At 36.6% G+C, this 20,076-nt stretch overlaps 1 protein-coding gene across 1 annotated transcript in view; it reads right to left on the bottom strand.

The window, feature by feature from the left end:
• Positions 1-20,076, bottom strand: part of ppm1e (protein phosphatase, Mg2+/Mn2+ dependent, 1E) — a 50,512-nt gene that overhangs the window by 10,207 nt on the left and 20,229 nt on the right. Inside the window, exon 3 of the mRNA XM_024266760.2 lies at positions 2,541-2,662. Coding sequence (XP_024122528.1) covers positions 2,541-2,662 — 122 coding nt within the window. The remainder of the gene's footprint in view (positions 1-2,540; positions 2,663-20,076) is intronic.

Raw genomic sequence — 20,076 nt, 5'->3', positions numbered from 1 at the left:
TACCTGCTGACAAGTGGAAAGGTCCCATTTACATTAACACAAGTTGTTTGATTGCAGTGATTGTTTTAAAAAACACTCAAATCATCTTTGTAGCTTTTTTTTAAAGCTTTACTACTGGTCTTTTAATTATGAATATAACGTTTTTAGCTAAAATAAAAAAACTGTGACCTTTTTTAGGACATGGTGTCCACACAAAGTCATCTATAAGTGGATACACCAGAATGGAATGGAGTGCCCCTCTCGGAGTATTTTCTACGATCTTTTTCTAACTTTTTTTTATTTTTCGTCTGATCATTTGAACAAAGAAATATTCAGAAGTACAATTTTAATCTTAATTTTCTTTATATATGTCCTCCATCATAAGAAAAATGCCGAAAGAACATTTAAAAAAAAAAAAAACATTTTTAATCAGATTAATTGTACTTATATTTTGGTCCTGGACTGTTTTTATCATAGAGTTAAAACAAAAATGACAACAATTCCAAATGATTTGAACTGATGGATTTCCTGTACATTTTTGAGTATAATTCCTTTGCTCAGTCTCGAATCTTTTTCAGGGACTATGACGGGTTTTCCTGTCTTCTACAAAGGGGCACCAGCAGTTTTGCCCACGTGTGCGTCTAAAATAGAAAGGGGGAGGAAAAAAAAGGGAAGAGTGCAACGAAGCAACTGCAAACACGATGCGATCGGCTGTTACACAACATGAGAACTTTTAGTGAGCACGCATGGTGAGCTTCAGTACAGGTCCATGAAGATCAAGCCTCCTCCATCACTCATGACTTATTCAAGGATAAGATTACCAAAACATGTTCGGGGGGATGTCTTCCGTGTGTTTTCCTTTCAATGAAATCATTTTTCTTTTTTTTAAAAAGAAATGTGTAAAACTTGATGATTAGAGGAGGAAGTGTAGGACGAGTTTGAGTCTTTATTAGTTTCCATGGAAAAAAAATGATCATTTTAATTGAGTCATGCGTTTTGTGCTGTATTTTCTTGTTCACCAACTAATTAAAGGGATGTGAGCTACATTTATATCCAGGACAGTCAATCTTTTAAAACAGCTGGCCCTCAGAAGAGAGAAACATCTGCTGAGGATTTATTTCTGAGAACGTTTTAATGAAGATTTGCTGATTCACGTGTATGAAGGTAATTTCAGCAGTTAAATGAGGTTTATGACCGAATATAAAGCATAAGCGTTTTGAAAAGTTTAAAAAGTTTCTAAAAATGTTTGTTTTCTAAAGCCTGTGCTGACTTCTTGTCTGCTATTTCCAAAATGTATATTATTAATCATAAAGTTTGATGTAAAAAAATATTTAAAAAACACTAAATCTTCATCATAACATAAATATTTCTTTAGTTTAAAAAAAATATAATTTGTGAAATCCAAAGACCAAATTCCCTTTAGATTGTTTTTCCTTTATTATTTTCCGTTAGTTTAAATATAAAGAACTCCTAATTGTGAAAAAGTCAAAATCCAAGGTCCAGTTTGTTCAATTTAAACAGCCAGTAATATGAAAACCCCTTTTAAAATCAAACTAAACAGATTTTGGAATAAAGATTTAAGAATGTATTACATTATATATTTTGTGTTACCAAAATTGTCTATAATATTTTAAAAATATGTAGTAACATTTATTTCTGAGAATATTTCCTTTTTAGTTTAAATGTCATAAAAGTGTAGTCATAAAAACATTTTTTTAAATCCCACTTAATTATTTAAAACACAAAGTTTAAAAGGTAAGGATGAATTGAGTCTTGGACAGAAGTTTAATATCACAAGTACTACATCCTAAACTTTAAAAAATAGAAATTATTTGCATTTTTCAATAAAATATTCTAATGTCATTATAGGCAGAGGGTTTGTAACGATTTCTCTGTGAAATCAATGCCGGTAATTTAGTCTCTGACATCTTCTGCCCGTATTTCAATAAATATAATTTCCAAAAATTTAATTAATGTCAAATTGTAGTTTAGAAGCTCAAAAGAATCTTTAAATTTGAGAAGTTATGCAGTTTTTTTAATTATTTAGCAGGAAAATCACATTAGTTTCTAAACTCAAAACCAAACTCAGGGAAGCTGCATTCAGCTTCTATGCTCCACAGATCTGGAACAGACACCTTTAGATCACCTCAAACAATGTATTTAGGTTAGAGACTCACCTTTTCTTATAGCTGCATTTGAATTGTTTTTATTCAAAAGTTTACATCTGCACTGTTACTTTAAGCTCATAGTATATTCGGTTCAGTTCAAATTTTTCATTTTAATAATCACCTCTTTTAAATGTCCTAAAACTGTTTCTTTAAAATGTGCGTCCAGATGACAGCTAAAGTTCTTCACGCCACTTCCTGATCTACACTCCAGCTGTGAGTAAACCTTTGAGCCTCATCTGCGCCGTCTAGCGGTCAAACCCCACTTAGTGCACTTAGCATGGGAGAACTGGGACAAAGCCCTGGTGGATTCATGCATGCATGTGTGATGAAACCAGAGAGAGAAAGACCTAATTTGTGTGAGACAGTGGTCTCGTGGGGTCCCCGGGGACTCACGTGGTAATGGGTCAGCTCCGTCTTCTACAGTCTTGTTGAGGTGGTGAATGGAGAGGTCAGTCTGAAGGATGCTGTCTGCGGTGGCTCTGGCTAAGGCGGCCGCCAGCGAGCAGGGACAGTTGCTGTGGTGAGGAGAGAGCACAATTGAGAACAGGTCAGGAGCAGAAACCCATATCCGAGTCCTCTTTGTAGGACAAGAGGGTCACCTTTTCATCTTGAGGTAAAACATGTCCAGGAAAAGATGTACAGAAAGTCTGCAATGTTAGATGGAACCCCAAAGCAGTAGTTTGTGGTCTGAACTTACAAACTATAATTGCATCCTCAGGGTCGCTTCATACTTCAGTGATCGTAATCACTGGGGTCACGTGGGGAATCACCCCAATTGTTGCAAAATCTGACATGAGGTGATGACATCATCTGCGATTGGAAGTTTAGACCCATAGTACGATCACGCTGATAACCTGAAGTTATTTCAAGCGATTAGAATGGTAAAACAAACTCAAGAAAAGACCACTTTACTCCATTCTAAATTCAAGAAAAGTTAAAGATTATTTGATTCAGACTTAGTTCCAAAAAAGTTATAAAAGCACAACATTTACCACTCGACCTGGATTCTTTGAACCCCCTTATGATAACATTAAATGCAAATTTACCATTTCTTTATTCTTCATATAGAACAGAAAAATAAATGTAAACTCATTTTAATCAAAAATATGATGAATTTCTGATTTTAAGACCAGAAATAAATTTTTTTAAAAAGTGTCTAGAAAATAAAACTTTTGTCAACATTAAAAATTGGGTTTATGTGTGGTTACATATTATTTACCATTAAATGCACACTGTAAAAGTTTTAATTCAAATAATTTGAACAGAAAAATAACACAAATAGTTATCTTGTGCAAAACTACAAGCCACTGTGGTTTTGATCTTAAAAAATCTGTTCTTCTCATTCGGCCCTTAAGGCTCTGAAGGTCAAGTAGCCACAGATTTTCAACAGCTAAATTAGCCAATCATAATCAAGAATTCGTATTTCTTAGAAAGTGCTGCATATTATTGATTTTATGATAGGATCCAGTCGGCCAGTAGAAACTTGAACGAGGGCTGCATTTGATCCACAGGACAGACTTGGGACATACCTGTTCTAAAGCAACTATAACTTCAGCTATTTCAAATTAAAATAAAACAATTATGAAAAAAACATGATTATATCACTACAAATAAAATACCAAAACACTGTAACACTATGTCAGGAGCTCCATTTCCCCTTCTGGCCACCGGTGGGAGCCATCCCCGGACTTTTGACGCACCACATCGCCATCTCAGATTTAAGCAGAGCACCGAGCCTCTCTTGGTGCGAAGTATTCTTTGTGCTGTATTTCCTGGATTACTGAGCATTATTATTCTGACCTGACATTTCATTTTGTTTTCCTGACCTTGATTCTGCTCCAACACTGTTTGTCTGCCGCCTGCCCCGCCCCATACCTGAACTACATTAACCACAGTCTGATCCCTGAAACTTTGATGCTCATGATTGACCTCTGCCTGCCCGACCCTACTTTAGCTTCACGGACTTATAGTGGTGTCTCACTCCTGCTCTGTCAACCCAACTGTTCAATAAACCTGCTGCACTCGGATGCAGCCATCTGCCTGCCGCTAAAGACAATCACTTCATCAGGCTTGAACAGTAGAAATGCTACTCAGAAGTTTGTTGCAGTTATCGGAAACAGTGTGAACTAGACCACATGATTGCGGTGGTGATGCAATTTGATTGATGGGACGGCTGATTGCCATGAAGTACAGCATAAAACAGCCTTAAGTGTAACAGAACAATATAGGCCAGGGATGGGCAACTCCAGGCCTCCTCGGCATGTTCTAATTGGCTCGACACACCGGAACCAGGTAATCAGTCACGAGTAGGAAATCTGGAACTCAGAGACACACCGGCCCTCAAGGCCTAGAGTTACCCATCCCTTATATTGGATAATTCTGCTCAGTACTGGAGGAGCGTCCCGACATCTGTGCGCCTTTGGTGTAGGAGGCGTACCTCTTTTTAAGGTTATCAGGAGTCAGTGAGGGGGAGGACTGGTGGGGAGGAAGTGGGGGGGGTTCAAGGACTGAACCTAGCACTCCCTCTCCATGAGTCACAGCTATAACTAGGCCACCTCCAGATGTAAGTAACCATGGCAACCAAACGTCTGGATGATATCCATTACATTCTCCATCAAGTCGAAAAACGAGCCTGAAGTCAACGAGGAAAACGAGGCAAATGCTCAGAACTGTGATTATGACTACTAGTAGATATGACGGTAATCTGATAATCTGCAGCCACTCGTACCTCTAATCTGGTCTACTTAATGTAAGCGTAAAACGGCAAACTTTAGGCTGTACCAGATCCGACGCTCTGTACCTCCAGTCTGGGCTTTACTGAGTTACAAAATAGTTCCCGAAGTGCCAAACTTTGCGGCTAAAATGAAAAGGAGAAAAATGTATATGATATAATACACAATAAATGTTTGACATAAAAAGTAATTCCCAAACTATAATTAAAATTTTTGTCCATGCCCTCCCTTGACATTTTTCTGCCTTTTTTTCTACTCAAAGCATGATAAAATGTTAATCAGTACCTCCTCAGTCTGGATGGGTTAATTTTAATCAAATATCTAGCAGGAGACCAGCTGAAACCTCAAAGGCTGCACGGCATTTAATTTCCCTCTAACAAATGAGCCGGGGTCAGTGGAGAAACAACACAGGAACATAATATACAATTAAATACTCAGCATTCGGCATGAAATGCTTTCTGTGGCTCGTGTGTCAAAGCACTGGGGTTTAATCAATGAACGTGGCCGACCAGAATTCCTGTCTGCGTGTTTGGAGCCACAGAGATGCAGGTGAATGAGCAGATTTTCATGAACCGCAGAGGTTTGATAATTGATACGGCTTTTAAATAATCTAGAGGGTGTTTTGTATTTGAAATTAAAATATATCCTGCTGATTTATTTTTCGCTGTAACGCTTAAAAAGTGTTGTGTGACTTTTTTTAAAATTTTTTCCAGTAAATGCACCTTCATAACAGCATCAAATGAACAATAAGTTGATCTACTACTGAGCTGTAAAATCTATAATCTCATTTCAATCCATTAGTAAGCAGGTTTTCCTCTAGATTACACCCACATTTTTTATTATTATTTAAAGTGCATTGATTTCATTTTGCAGATGACGTCACGACTGTCTGGCCATAAAGCAGAGCTATTTATCACTCTGAAAGGTCAAGGACAACGTTTAAGGCCAGAGATACAGTACGTGGCATAAAATACATTAAATCTTTGCAGCTTCTGCCTAATTTAGTCAATGTTCTTTACAACCTTGTTGCCTAACTTGTAGAGCTTTGTCACCGTAAGGACATACCAAGACTTTCAGACAATGATTTACTTACTTTCAATATTTTTGACGATAAGATTTTTACAATTTATTTATTTATCCACCAAGACAGCCTGGCAAAAGGCAAGGTCTTCAGAGAATGGGAAGAGATTAAAGGAAACAGACCAAAAACATCAGCAAAAAGAAAAGAAAGTCTAAAATCATTAAAAAAAAAAACATAATGACAATAAATAGCGTTGTAGTTGATCAACTGTCAATTAATCTAAATATAGCAGCTGTTTTCCTTTTAAATTATATTTCAAAACATTTTGATTGAGAACAAATTTCTCAAATATACATTTGAGCACATTTTCTCTTCGTCTTCACTTCTTCACTTGTTTATCGTTTGCTTTAGATTAAGCAACGTCATTATTTTGTTAATAATTAAAATAAAATTGAATGTAGACATATTTACACATTAAATCTATTGTGGCTTTGTCACATGTTCAATATTTAAACTTCTGTAGTTAACATTCACTCTTGCTATCTGCTTGTTTTGTCTGTTTGTATAAAAGAATTAAAAAGTTTATGTCTAAAATTAAATGAATTATAAAAGGGAGAGGTAGGTTGGGGTGTGTATGTGTGTGTGTGTGGAGGGTCATTAAAAAAGGTAGCACCACAGGAAAAGCATCCAGCTGAGCTGCTATATTGGAATGATTTGCATATGTGAATATAGATTTGTTTCCACAAAGGTTAGTTGACAAAACAACAAAAACATATCCTTTTCTTTAAAGCCGATATTCAGAAATACTTATAATATCTGTCAAATTTGCTGTCTATATGTCTTTTAGTTTGAAACGAGATAATCTAGGAAGTATACTAAAAGTTTTAGAAACTTTTCCAGTATTTGAAAAGTCTCCGGAAAATTAAAAGTTTCCACAAAAACACCTGCATGTAAGCCACCTGTGGTGCTGCAAGCTTCATTAATCCAAACCATAAAAAGGCTGAACTCAAAAGAATTTTTCAGCTGTCCTCACAATGATATATAGAAACCGGAATTTCCTGTTGAAAGGAAATATCACATCAAACATGCAAAAAGTCTAGAAATGCTTTCATTCACAGTCATGCCGGACCATCGACGGTTCTCCTTCCAGCTGTGTTGTTCTCTTTCTGACACATTTAAGGACATTTTGTTTTGTGTCATTTGCTTGGAACCCTTTAGTACAAAACCCTGTTAGAACAAAATCCAAACACTTCAAGAATCCTCTTTTCTTCTAAGGAAAAAAGGTTCCTAAAAATGCTCTTCAAGAATTTATAAAACAGAATGTTTTATCATATCGTAAAAACAGTCTGTACACAATGTACTTTTGGCACATTAGGCTTTATGGAAGAATTTTTTTAATCCACAACAACTTTTTTTTTCACCAGGGTCCTTGATTTTATTCTGAAACTGTGTCAAGGGCGAGGAACATAAGGAAAAGTGTTAAAAAATGCTCCCATAAAGCGTAACCATAGTAACCTCCTGGGTAAAGTTCTCCTTGAAAACACGAGCTGGACATCTGTGACATCTCCTGTTCTCGTTCTTAAAATGCAGCTCTCAGGAAAAGGGAAAAAAATCAAGGTTTTGAATTTAAAAAAAATGCCATTTTATGTCAATTTTAACCAATTAAAACGGTCAAACCAGAATAGATAAGTTTTTTTTTCCACATTTAAAATGCAAACAAATGCCATGACAAGTATTATTTTCTTTAATATGTTTAAATTATGATTTATTAAAGGTATTTTTTTCTGTTTTTTAGTGCGGTTCAATAATAAAAGTAATAAAAGGCATTATACACAAATAAGGAAGTATAGAAGAGAGTCAGGGGCGGAGTCTTATGAACTGCCACTATCTGGGTTTCTTCGTCACCCGCATTCTCTCCTTTGTGTTTCCATTCATAGAAACCCACTATTTCCCTTTTTCCTCTCCCGTCTCCCTTTTCCTGTCTTATCCTCCCCTCACCACTGGCAATCCGGTGGGGGCGGATGCTGAGCCGCTGAGCTCTGATTGGCCGCAGGTCACACAGGAGAAGACACGACGCACCAATGACAGATCCCTGCGGCTCGTGCATCAGAGTGAGGTCATGTGGAGCGGAGGAGGATTAAAGGACAGCTTAATCTTAGTTCACTCCATCACACAGTAGCGGCACGACTCACTCCATGATGCATGACGAGCACTGGTCTGACTGGTTCTGCTGGAAAAGGAGCACAGTGATGCTCTTTTCATCGCTCAGGCCGTTCGTCTGGAGGCTTCCTTTTCATCTCCTACTTTTAACGGGAGGAATCTTTCAGTGAGGATTATCTAAAACGTGCTTAAGGCACACAAACCGCCAATCAAATACAACTTTACGTTGAGTTTAGGATTAAATAGATTTATAAGGTTGTGAGCTCGAGACAGTTTCGTACACGGTGCTGCAGGAGGCTACAGCTGTAGTTCGCCTGATGCTCAGTATTTACTGGAGGAGTTCTATTCTTTTTTTTGCCGCAGATCTGAGTGTTGCTTCTGAGCTTCCAGGGCTAATGTTTAGATAAATAAAGCAGTGGGTTTGAAAGGGCAGAAGGAAACAAAAGTCCCTGTAAGTGGGTACATACTGTATAAGACCATCATGACTTCACCACGATACACTAAAATAGGCTGACCTTTACAAGTCTCTTAAGTTTGTACTATGTTCAAGAATGCTCATTTAGCCCACGTTCACACTGGTCAAGCAGGGAGGGGCTTCTTCTTTTTTTTCTACTGTTAACCCACGAATGTCCGACACCTACGGTTGGAAGAAGCTAGGTGCGAAATGTTGGTTGAAGCGTGCAAATCTAGCAAATTTTGCTCTAGGATTTTGTCTTTCCCAGCTCTATTCCGATATATCAAAGATATAAATTTGGATAATTCCGAACAGACACAAACCGCAATTATTCATTTTTCTTCCAGGATCAATTTTCAAATTAATTAAATAAAAGTGATGCCATTCATATGTCACTACCAAATCGGAGTCTCTGATTGGTAGAAGTTTGACCTGGTTTATATTTCAACGTGCATTTCATAGGTTGTGCGTTTTGTAATTGCAGAAACTTACATAGTGACGCAAAAACACAAGACAAATGGAAGACAAATGCGCATTTACAAAGACTTTTTACTGAAGGTAGTCACTGAAATGTCGTGCCCAGTATGAAAGTAGCTTGATTCTGATTTTTTTTTTTTTTTAAAACCCGGTCCAATGAAAATAGCGTCTTTGGTGTTTTTAACATGTTCTTGTTGCATTTTTCTCATTATGAAGGACATTCATAAAAGTATTTAAGATTAAAATTGCATTTGAGTATTTCTTTATTCAAATTACATCGATCAAATCTGATGTTTGAAAAACTTTGGTTTTCTAAATTCTCCACTCGCAGACAAATAGATCCATTAACGTCTTCATTTTCCTCACTTGAGCCGCCATCCAGCTCTAAATTGTACATTGGACACCTCCGATATCGCTCGCCGCTCTTTTGCTAAGCTAATGTTAGCTTGGGCTTAAGAGGTACTTGTTGCTAGTGGGAGAAAGTGTAAACAAAGGAATTCTGGGAAATTAGCAAGGCTAACATACTCAACAATCCCAAAAGTGAATTTCTAATGAGCTCTTGCTGCTCTGCAGAAAATATCTTTAAAAAATTAAAAAGTTCTTTATTTTTAGCTAAAAACTGTTTAATCATAAATAAAAATTCACTTTGAACAATTTTACAACAGAAAAAAATATATAGTGGGAGTTTAATGACCCACTGAGATTAAAACTATGCTTTTTGTGTTTTTAACATGTTTGGTTTTGAGCTCTCAGTAACAGGAAGTGGAAGAGAGGGTGGGGTTGCTCCACTCTATTAGCCCCGCCCAAAACGACGACTTAATAATTAAAAAAAAATTAAAAGACCACTGGGAACGATTTTAAAATACATCAAAAGATGATCGAAGTGGAACTTTAAAAAGTTTATTTATCAGTTTAGCAGAGCATTTAACTCAAAAGTAGATTAAATTATCAACAACCGGAGCCAAATTTCCATTGCGACCACTTAACCTTACACCAGAGCCAAAAAAGCAGCACACCACTCAGTGACACTGTCCTTGATTAAAAAAAACACATCAATGCCTTTTGGCTTTGGTGCAGAACACAGCGCTTACTGTCAGAAACAATCATTTTGAGTGTCTTTTTGGATGTCTGACCAGCTCTGTTCATAAAAAGGAGTGTTCTCCTTGAAGAAATCTGGACCTGCACTCTTAATAAAGTAGCAAATTGAGGAAAAGTTATTGGACAGGGGTGCTCAAAAAAATTTTTTTTGGCTTAAAAACTACTTTTGTACTTTTGGAACGACCAGCTCCAAATGGTCTACCTTAATACAGATTTATAACCGGATAAAATCCAGTATTTTTAAATCATAATTTGGAATGTTCGTATATATGTAATTAAATACTCTGACTTATTATGAAAATCAGGTTTTAAAGTGAACCAGATGATACATTTAGATGAAGATTACAACTCGATAAAAGTTGTCATTTTGTTGAATTGAACCCATTTGTATGATAAATCCTACAAGAACAAGTTAAAAAACACAATTTTCATTGGAGTGGGTCTTTACTATAAGTTAGTTAGAGTCTTTGGATATATTTGTTATATTTTCTAACAAAAGTAATTTTAAAAAGACCAGATTTTTGACTAAAATGTCTGATAATTTCCTCAGTCACCACCCCAACATTTGCTAAAAATTTGTAGCCGGTTCTGTTGGCATATGTGAGTCATGATTTGCTGCCTTCTCGCGTGGTTCTCATACAGTCTGTGGTTGCTTTTATCGTCTCATGGGGTCTCTGCGACGGCTGTGCTAAGCTACAATCAGGGAGCTGTGATAGGCTGCTCATAGTGATAATGCCAGAGCTCTGGGTGTATGTGTTAGCAGATGACTCATACGTGGAGCCATGTTTTTTTTTCTTCTACTTCAATGCTTTCTACAAGCGTTTTCTCCTCTACAGAATTAGCCTCGGAGTGGAGCAACAAGGTTGTTTCCATGGCAACTCAGAAGCAAGTGACTGACAGTAAGAGGTGTCAGTCGTCCTGCTGCCAAGCCCACAGAACAAGCACCCACTTCGTTATTCTAAATATTGAGCCTCTTTGTGTGCCAAATGGAGGTGAGAGTGGAGATCCGCAGAAACTGACTCGGCTCCGTTCCGTTTGGATTTCTGTAAGGAGGCATCCCTCGCATCAAACGCAGACAGAAAAACCTTTTTCAAGCATCAAAGAGGACGCCTCGGGCTATCACCAGCCTCACTTTGGCTTCTCTTTTTCACATTTCCAAATGAAATGTTGAATTAGCGTGTTCCTAACAACTCTGTTATGTGAACAGTATTCTCTGGAGGGAACAAGAGGGTTGCGTAACCGAAAGTGTGCCAGGAACACTTAAATGGAGGTATTTTACTGCTGCTGCTCCCTTAAGATGGCTTTCGATTGACTTTGATGAATTCATTTGTCTCCTCGGTTCACACACACCATGTGGCGCTCGAGTCTGTCACTGGGTTTTCTGGCATTTCGATGGTGAGCAGCAGATCTGAGGATGCTAATCTAAAAGGACAGAAACCACAAAGTACACGACTTTCTGTTAAACTGGCAGTAAAATTCATGTTTCTCACTGATGTGCTGAACAGATACAGTAGAAAAGAGATCAAATATTTCAAGTAGGGTTGTTTAGAAGAGCAAGAACTTCTTTGGAATTATAAAGTAGTTAGCTTTTAATTTAAAAAAAGATGACAATAGATATATTTTTAACTAAATGAATGTTTGTAATGAAGCATAATTGCAAAACAATTCTTGATCACTTTATTTTAAATATAGGTAATAAACAATTTTTTAAGATGTGCTAAAAAAAAAACAATTTCCATTTATTTTCATAAGGGAACGCATTGCAATTTAATGCATTCATGAAGGTGATTCCCCTTCCCTGTTTCCTTTCCTTTTTGCTTAACTGTATTTTTGGTTCTCTCTGCATTTACACAATTTAACTGCAGTGTGACACTTTGAGCCTTTAGCTGTGAAAACCAAACTGAACCAGTCACTTCCGCTTTTTGGGTGCAAACAGCATTTTGATAAGTCGGAAAGAGCCACACTGGTTTGATAATATGACTGTATGAGTACTGGGTGGGCAAACTTTTAGTCTTGTGGGCCAAAAAGGGCTCTAAAATTAACCAGAAGGGCCAGACCACAAGTAGATGTGTGGAGTGTTTTTGTAATCCACATCATAAGAGAAAGAAACAACATGGAGTCTGGATGAAAACCCGGCTTTAATTTGATCAAAAATTACTTTAAAACAGAACATTTATGAGTTGGTATTTTAAAATTTGTGGCTTTTGCTCTCATTGTTGAGCCAATTGCACTGCAAGACAAACTTATAGAAATGCCAAGTTCAAGTGGTGTTTGAATGATCAGAAAAATATACTAAAAAGATTTAAAAAATTCATAATTTTCTGACAAATATTTAGATATCATTGACCAAATAAGTGTGCCATTAACCTTAGAAAATGGTTTACTTCCAGCTCCAAAGAAATCAATTCAGTCGACATTTTTTTGCTGCCATGTTGGGGCCAGACGCAGTTATTAGTCTAAGTCTGTGCCAGTTTACGTTTCAATGACAACTACTCTTGCCAATCAGGAGTAGCTCGTTGGAGTCCACACCCGTACCACTTCAAAGCTGGTTCAGGAGAATCTGTTGATCAAAAGCTTTGAACGTTGAATGTTTACTTTTATTGACGCATCTGATTGGCTAGTTTATAACCTGAATGGACTTGAAATTTTTAAATAACATGTAAAAAAAAATTGTATTGCAAGAATGTGTTAAGAAACGTTGTATGGGATTGTGTTTTATTGGAACCAGTGGGTACTTCCTGTTTGGATCGTGAAAGGGGAGGAGTCACCCACTCAATCCAGTTCTCTTAATAAATTGATGGTAGATATCCAGCAGGAAATGGTCCATCTGTGCCCCTAAGTAGCTAAAACCTCAACTAAAAGTTCTGCTGGTTATTAAAGTTTATCAAACTACATTTTAATACAATTTCTTCAGATCAGACACATTCAATAAAAGAAAGTAAATAATGTTTTTGAAATTCTTCTCATTTGAAAAGCAGCAACAGTGGAAGAATGCCCTTGAAATCAGACACTCACATATAATAGCTCTTATCCATTAGAGCTGTTTACATTAAGGAGCTCCTGACCATTGTTTAGGCTGCTGGCATTCAGATCTCAAGGCCCAAAGTGTCGCACAGCTCATGGAAACAGAATGGGTAAACCATTAGGCAAATCCAATTGCAAATAGGATTTGAAAATGCAACAAGGAAGAGGAAATGGAAAAGGGAATTGCCTTTTAAATGCCTGAACTGAATATATTTTCTTAATCAAAATCCTTTTACTACTATTTTAAAGACACTTTTAGGCATCAATGGGATTGAAAGTCACAACATAAACTTTAGGTTTTATTTTTGTGCATTTTCTGGATGATATGAGAAAAAACTAACAATTTACTTTCTAACCTTAGTCTTAGTAAAGACATCATCTGTAGTACCAGTACCACCATCTCCGAGCTCATCCTGATCTTATGCTGTCTATTAAAAAATAGGTCATAAATATTTTTGCTTCATTTCAACAAGTTTCCAGGTAAAGCCTTAAAAAAAGAAACTAGGTGCTCTGGTTTTTAGCAAACAAACGCACCCTGGCTTTTTTTGTGGACCTAGTTCAGTCATGTGTGAAGAAATGTTTGGTTCTGTATTTCCTGTTGCAAAGCAGAGGCCGCATCTACGAATATGTTCCCCCGTGAGCAGTAAACAAATGTGTGGTGAGCGTGTACACATGCTTTAGAGTAGGTGATATCAAGTGTTTTTTTTTTTTTTTTTTTTGCAAGTCAGGGCTGCAACATAAATTTGTTATCGTCGATGATTCAAAGCTCAGTTGTCATGGTTACGGGAATCGACTTTTTAAGTCTTGGGAATATTTGGTTTTAGATAAACTGTTGAACCGCATGAACAGCCTACTCTTCACTTCGAAGTAAACAAAACGAACACAACTTGAGTGTGAAATGAGTTGTTGGTGCGATTTCACAAAACATGAGGCCAAATAATGTGTTGAAGTTGCAAGAAAGGACCTGGAAAATCAAAAACTTTCTCCAGAATTTCTTCAAAGTTTGACATAATATCTTTGTAATTTTTATTTATTTTGAATCCCTTTGTGGGGTTGTTAAATCCTCTGAAGCAAATCAAGACGACATGGAGGAAGTATAAGCGACAGCATGAATTAGTGCTGAATACAAACCACATTTGAAATTAAACCCAAAGCAGTTTATCACAAAAAACATATAAGAAAAAAATGGAAAGGTGACTGTTTTGGGCCTTTTTTTTTCTTAGAAACAGCTAAACTTTTGTACGAAGAGTCATGCAGACAATCGCAGTTTTGCAATTAAAATAAAAATAATAAATCAGACATTAAAAAAATGATACATATAAAAATGATTTCAAATTATATTTTTTCAAAATAGTTTTTAAAAAAAACTATGTAAACACTTAAATAAAGCGAACAGAGCCCATATAAACTGCACCTGGCTCTAGCTTCCTTTTTTGACTGAGCTTCAATCCGGAAGTTAAAAAGCTTGTTGCTCTTTTGTTTTTTGTTTTTAACACTTTTCTAAAACACAAACAATCATAAACATTTATTAAGTTAAAAGTGTTCAATCTCAAAAGTTAGAATTTACATTTATGCAGTTCTAAAACGACATTAGGCCATCAAAATAATTAGTTTTGTCGCTTTTTCCCCTAAACCGAACCAAAACCTCAGGGAAAAAAATTATATTCACTTAATTTAACAAATACAAGTATTTCAGTCAGGTAAATTAAGTTTGTTCACTTATCCAATTCTGCTCACGTTCAAAAGGCCACATCTCTTTGTGTTTATATTTCCTCAGTTCAAATAAGGAATTCAAATCTACCCATTATAGCGTAATAGTTTCCTTGTCCACTACAATAAATTCTCTAATTCGCCATTGGCAGTGTTTCCTTGATGCACCGCCACGATTTCATCACATTACATGCAACACCACATAAAGTCGTATAAAAGAAGCTGCACTCATTTCACACTTTTCTGTAAGAACGGGTCACTAATTCACTTACAGTCACAGTGACTGAGGGTTTTTTTTTTTTTTCTAACACCCTCTTTCTTTAATTTCAGCTTTCTTACTCTTTGGGTTCATTAAATGAATGTCATGAGTGACAGTTATCCTGTTTGGAATGAGCTTGTTTCTTGTTCATCATGAATTTAAGAGATTTTTTTAGTTAAAAAAAAAACATAAACTTGAAACATGTTCTTTGAATAAATCAAAGGAATTAGTTAATATTCTGTAACAAAAGAAGTTGTAAAATACAGATAAAAGATTAGAACAAAAGTCTTTCATAAACCTTATGACAGATGAAAAACATGAAATTCATCTTCAAACCCAACAGTTTTAACTCAATAGGGGGCTATTTCAATAATGTTACAGGGTAAAAATTCTATGTTCTCCTTTTTGTCTGAAATTAATTGTTTATTTGGTTAAAATCTGGTTTAATGAGTCAGAATGGGTCTTAAAAATTATACAAATGATTCTTTAACACGTTATGTTGGTCAAATAAAGTCACAAAACAGGGTTCTTGGATTAATAAAAGTAACAATAAATAATTGAGTGTGATCGAAGTTTGTTTAAAAAATGTGTATTAGCATAATTACAATGAAAGTCTAACTCACCAGATTAAAAGCAAGACATTACGATTTAAGAAACCCTTAAAAAAGATTAAAATATATGTATATATATGAGCTAAAAGATGTCACAAAATCCAGTTACACTTCAGGTCATTGATTCCGCTTTATGATAACAAGCCAAAATAAAGAAAAGCATTTAAATAGTTCACATTTGTAACAATCAAGCAGAATTTGTTCACATCCAGACTACACAGCTTTTGAATAACCATGTAATTTTCCAAGCAACTAATTTGTTTCCCTCATCATAACAGATCTTAACAAGCTCAGTTTTGCAAGTCCGAGTCACGTCTTTGACTGTGAGGTCACATCAGGTCTCAATTTGTAAAAGTCTGAGGGTTTTATTGTCCTAAACTGTCATTAAAGTGTTTTTAAAATAGCCAGAGAACAGAAATTTATTGTTTTTGCAAACTCAAAAACAACAGCAGGAACATAAAAATGGAGCGGTGGTTGGATCTCACAGAGATGCCCTGGAGATAAAAAAAAAATAAAGATAAACAAAATAAAATGGTTTACAAGGCGCAAGTCTCAAGTGCTTTGGATCGAGCCTCAAGTCAAGTCTTAAGTCTCTGCCTGTGAGACTTCAGTGGAACTCACAATCTCATGAATTTCATTAGGAGGACACACAGAAACAGTAACTTTATTAAAACTAAAGTGAATTTGAGGAACATGGAAAGCAGAGCGCTTCCTCTTATTTATCTGCTTGTGGGCGTCAGAGAAAAATGCAGCTTTTCTTTTTTAAAGTCTTCAGCATTTATCATGGACAATACAATTCTAAATAAATCATACAGCAAGCATTAGAGAGTTGTTTCTTCTGCTTAGAGGAAATAAGAGTGACTTTCTGTGTAATGCAGTCGAGCAGAAGCAGGTCTGTGCAGATGTGCTGCCATTCTGCAGTACACCTGAGAGCTGGCACGTTTTGCCTTCGGCTCGTGACGCGCAGATGCTAACAACGTTTTCTCCTCTCAGCAGTTGTACCTTAAAAACTCAGCACACCTTTCTCCGAGCTCTGCTGACGTAGCGGCGTGCGCACGGACCGGCATGAAAATGATGGAGCAAGTGTGACTGCTGACGTCACAGGGCGCTGCTGCATGCATTTGCAACTGTGCTCCACTTACAATGAAGCGCACAATGATGGCTGCAGAGAGGCGTGCATAATCTGTCTTAAAATTAGAAAAGCATTCAAAGCTGCACAACTCCTCCGTGAGCTCTCGGCACATCTGGGGAGCGTTGTGCAGGCTGGGGTGTATCCGTAAAGGTGAAAACACTGAAGAAAAAATGAGGTGTGTGGTTTCATATGTGCGTGACTTTTAAAAGGCTGTGAATCTGTTGTATTTTGGCAGTTTCCAGATAAGCCTCAGGCTTTTACTCAGCCTCCACAGAAGGACTGTAGAACGTACAAGTAATTCCTGATGAAGCTGTTGAGCGGCCCGGCGCTGCTCTGCACAAAGCCTTAAGGCAGCATTATGTAATCTCTACCAGCTGGATCATTGGTGGATCACTGGGAGAGTGAAGGGGGGGCGCATCACAGCCTGACCTGAACCATCTCTGGGAGCTTTTTAATTTAACAAGCCTCTCATGAACAAAAGTGTTTTCTCTGAGTGAAATGAAGTCGACATCCACATTTACGAACTGCTCCAGACTCGTTCTTTCATCTTTTTGCACCCAAAGGCTTCTCTGCAATTTATTTTTCAAAGTGAAAACCCCGAAGCTCAGGAGGGAAATTACAAGATCAGAACAAAAATCTCTTGTCTCCATTCATGTAGAAAATTAGAGCTGGAACATTTGCTTAATTTAGCATACATGCTGGACTCAGCTGGTACAACACTTGGAAAAATATATTTTTGAAAAAGGACCGCTGAATTAGTCATATTTAGCATCAAACGTTGAAGAAGTGATCTGCTCCCCAAATTAAAAGAGGCTCAGTGCTAACAAATCTAAACAGACTAGAAGACTATTTATTTAGAATGGCTGCTAAAGCAGATGCTGAACGAATAACCAGCTGTTAGAGCATTTTTAGAGGTATAAATGAAATATTTTTTGAACCTTAAATTATTATTTACATTTTTGGCTGATTTGATTACACTACTGAAATATTATTGGTGGTATCCAGTTTATTCAGACAGTTTCATAAATGAAACTTAGTTTAAAGGTAGAAAAACTGCTTCTGCTATCAGGAAGTGTTTTAACTGGCCAGGAGTCTGCAGAAAAAATAGTTCATATAAATGTGTTTTACAGCAATTTAAAAAAGTTAGGGATCATAATAGTACTATAATTCATTCACAATAAATACAAATACAGTGATAGGAAACAAAACATGTAGTTTTTTTAAGCTTAAACCAGCTTTATCTCTGATATTTACACTGGGCTATACTTTGTCAATTACAAAAAAAGAAGAAAACTTCATATGGATGCAAGTATTTTCATCTGCAAGGAGACAGCTCTACTTTAGTTGCCTCTTTTTATATTTATTTTACTCATTTTTCACAGTTTTTCCTCTCTATTTAAACACATTTGTGCTTTAGAAGTGCAACATATTCTTTTAACTAAAAAAAAAAAGTATCCCCATAAAAGTAAACCAATCAGAGAAAGCCCTAGTGTTGCTGGAGGTGACCACCCATAAAAAATAAAACAACCAGGAGGGAAAAGTGAAACGATGGAAGAGCGAGATCTCTTTGAATATCACTGGTAAGTCAAAAAACGGTAAAAACGACATTACCAAGTATTTTATTTATTTGCCATAGATCCTACTGGCCCCCAGCAGCTGTTCATTTTTGACAGATTTTAATTTTTCTATTAAAGAATCTCTGAGCAAACTGAGAGTATATTTGAATAAACCCCTTTGGTAGTGAAAGCAGAGGGGAAGGGGAGAAAAAAACGAAAACATGGAACATAAAGAGAGTAAAAAGTTGCTTGAGGCTTAATGTCCTATCATTAGTCTGAAAACAGCATGATATGGCCTCTTTTGATGGAGAGTAGTATAATGAAGTGGCATTAACTAGACGGAGAGCTTATTTTGTGAATATTTCTGTGGCTGATGGGGTTTTTCTGTGTACTTTAGCTTCCTCTCAGCCCTAAAAGCTGCAGGCTTGCTTAATTTGTAATTCTATCGTCTAAAATAATGAACAATTATTTCTGCTTTTCTCATTTGTTGCTCTATCCTTTTCCGAACTCTCATTCTGATATTGTTGTGTGCACATATGTAAGAAGCTTTTCAAGGTCGAAGACGTGGGGATTCTCGCCTGTAGGGTGAGCTGAACTGCTTTGCATTCAGTGCATCTGCCACAGACATACGACTCATTTGAATTATGTACACCTCGTGTGAACAATGATGCTCAGCACTCAAGATCAGCAGCAGCAGCAGCAGTGGACTGGAGTAGACTGAGGAGGCTTCTGCTAAAGCGTCCACAACCCTGCAAGTGAGAAAGGAGGCCACCACACACTTTGAAGGTCACTGCACTTCCAAAAATGGGGTCTCCAGAGCTGAAATAAATGAAGGCGCCTGTTTTAGAGACATCAATGAGAGCCGCTGGAGAGACTCGATTCCGTCCAGTGATGCAGAGTCGCAAACCATAAACCTGCCAAACTGCAAAACCGGACTGTAAGTAAAAGGGGTTTTTCTGCTGCTGTGTATGGTAATTCCAACTGCTACCGATCTGATTTCTAGCCAAAGTAGAGTTTTGACAGAACTAAAAATATGTAAGACTCTGGAAAATGATTAATCTTCTGTTTAATAGTATTATTATTATTTATTCAGGATAAACAAAAGCAGAATTCTTAAATAGCTGTGGGCCAAACCTTGTTATTAGTAATCATGTGATGGTTGCTTAGCTGAGTAACATAAAAAATATGCATCTTTGTGTTTTGAATAATTTAATCCAACATTTGAGGCAAGGATTTTAAATCCACTTACTAAGTGTTCAAGTTTATGGCTTGTCATTATTTGTGATATAATGATGCATTTCAAGTTTTAAGATAAGAAAAAAAAACCTTAACTTTTCTAAATATTATGTGGAAATATTCAGGTTAACCTAAAGAAAATTATCTTTTTTTTTAAGCTGACTGAACCAAATTATCAAGACACAAAATCATCAAAGCAGTTGTTTAATCAGAAAAAAATAATCTAAAAAAAAAAAAAAAACAAACAAAAAAAAAGTGTTTTTAGTAAAACAGCCTCAGCTGTTGGGTGTATTCACGCTGGCAGGTTCAATTAGCACCAGGGTTTGTTTCTGCTTTTTTTGGCAAGTGTGAAAACAGTATGTCAAAGAGCGAGAGCTATATAGGTGTGGCCAACAACATCTCAGGTGTTAAAGGGTTAAGGCCCAAAGCCCTTTTCAGTCCCAGTTACCCAGGGGCGGC

Source organism: Oryzias melastigma, linkage group LG14 (assembly GCF_002922805.2).
Source record: "Oryzias melastigma strain HK-1 linkage group LG14, ASM292280v2, whole genome shotgun sequence".
In the NCBI taxonomy this organism is placed as follows: Eukaryota; Metazoa; Chordata; class Actinopteri; order Beloniformes; family Adrianichthyidae; genus Oryzias; species Oryzias melastigma.
This window is presented reverse-complemented; position numbering and strand designations above follow the sequence as displayed.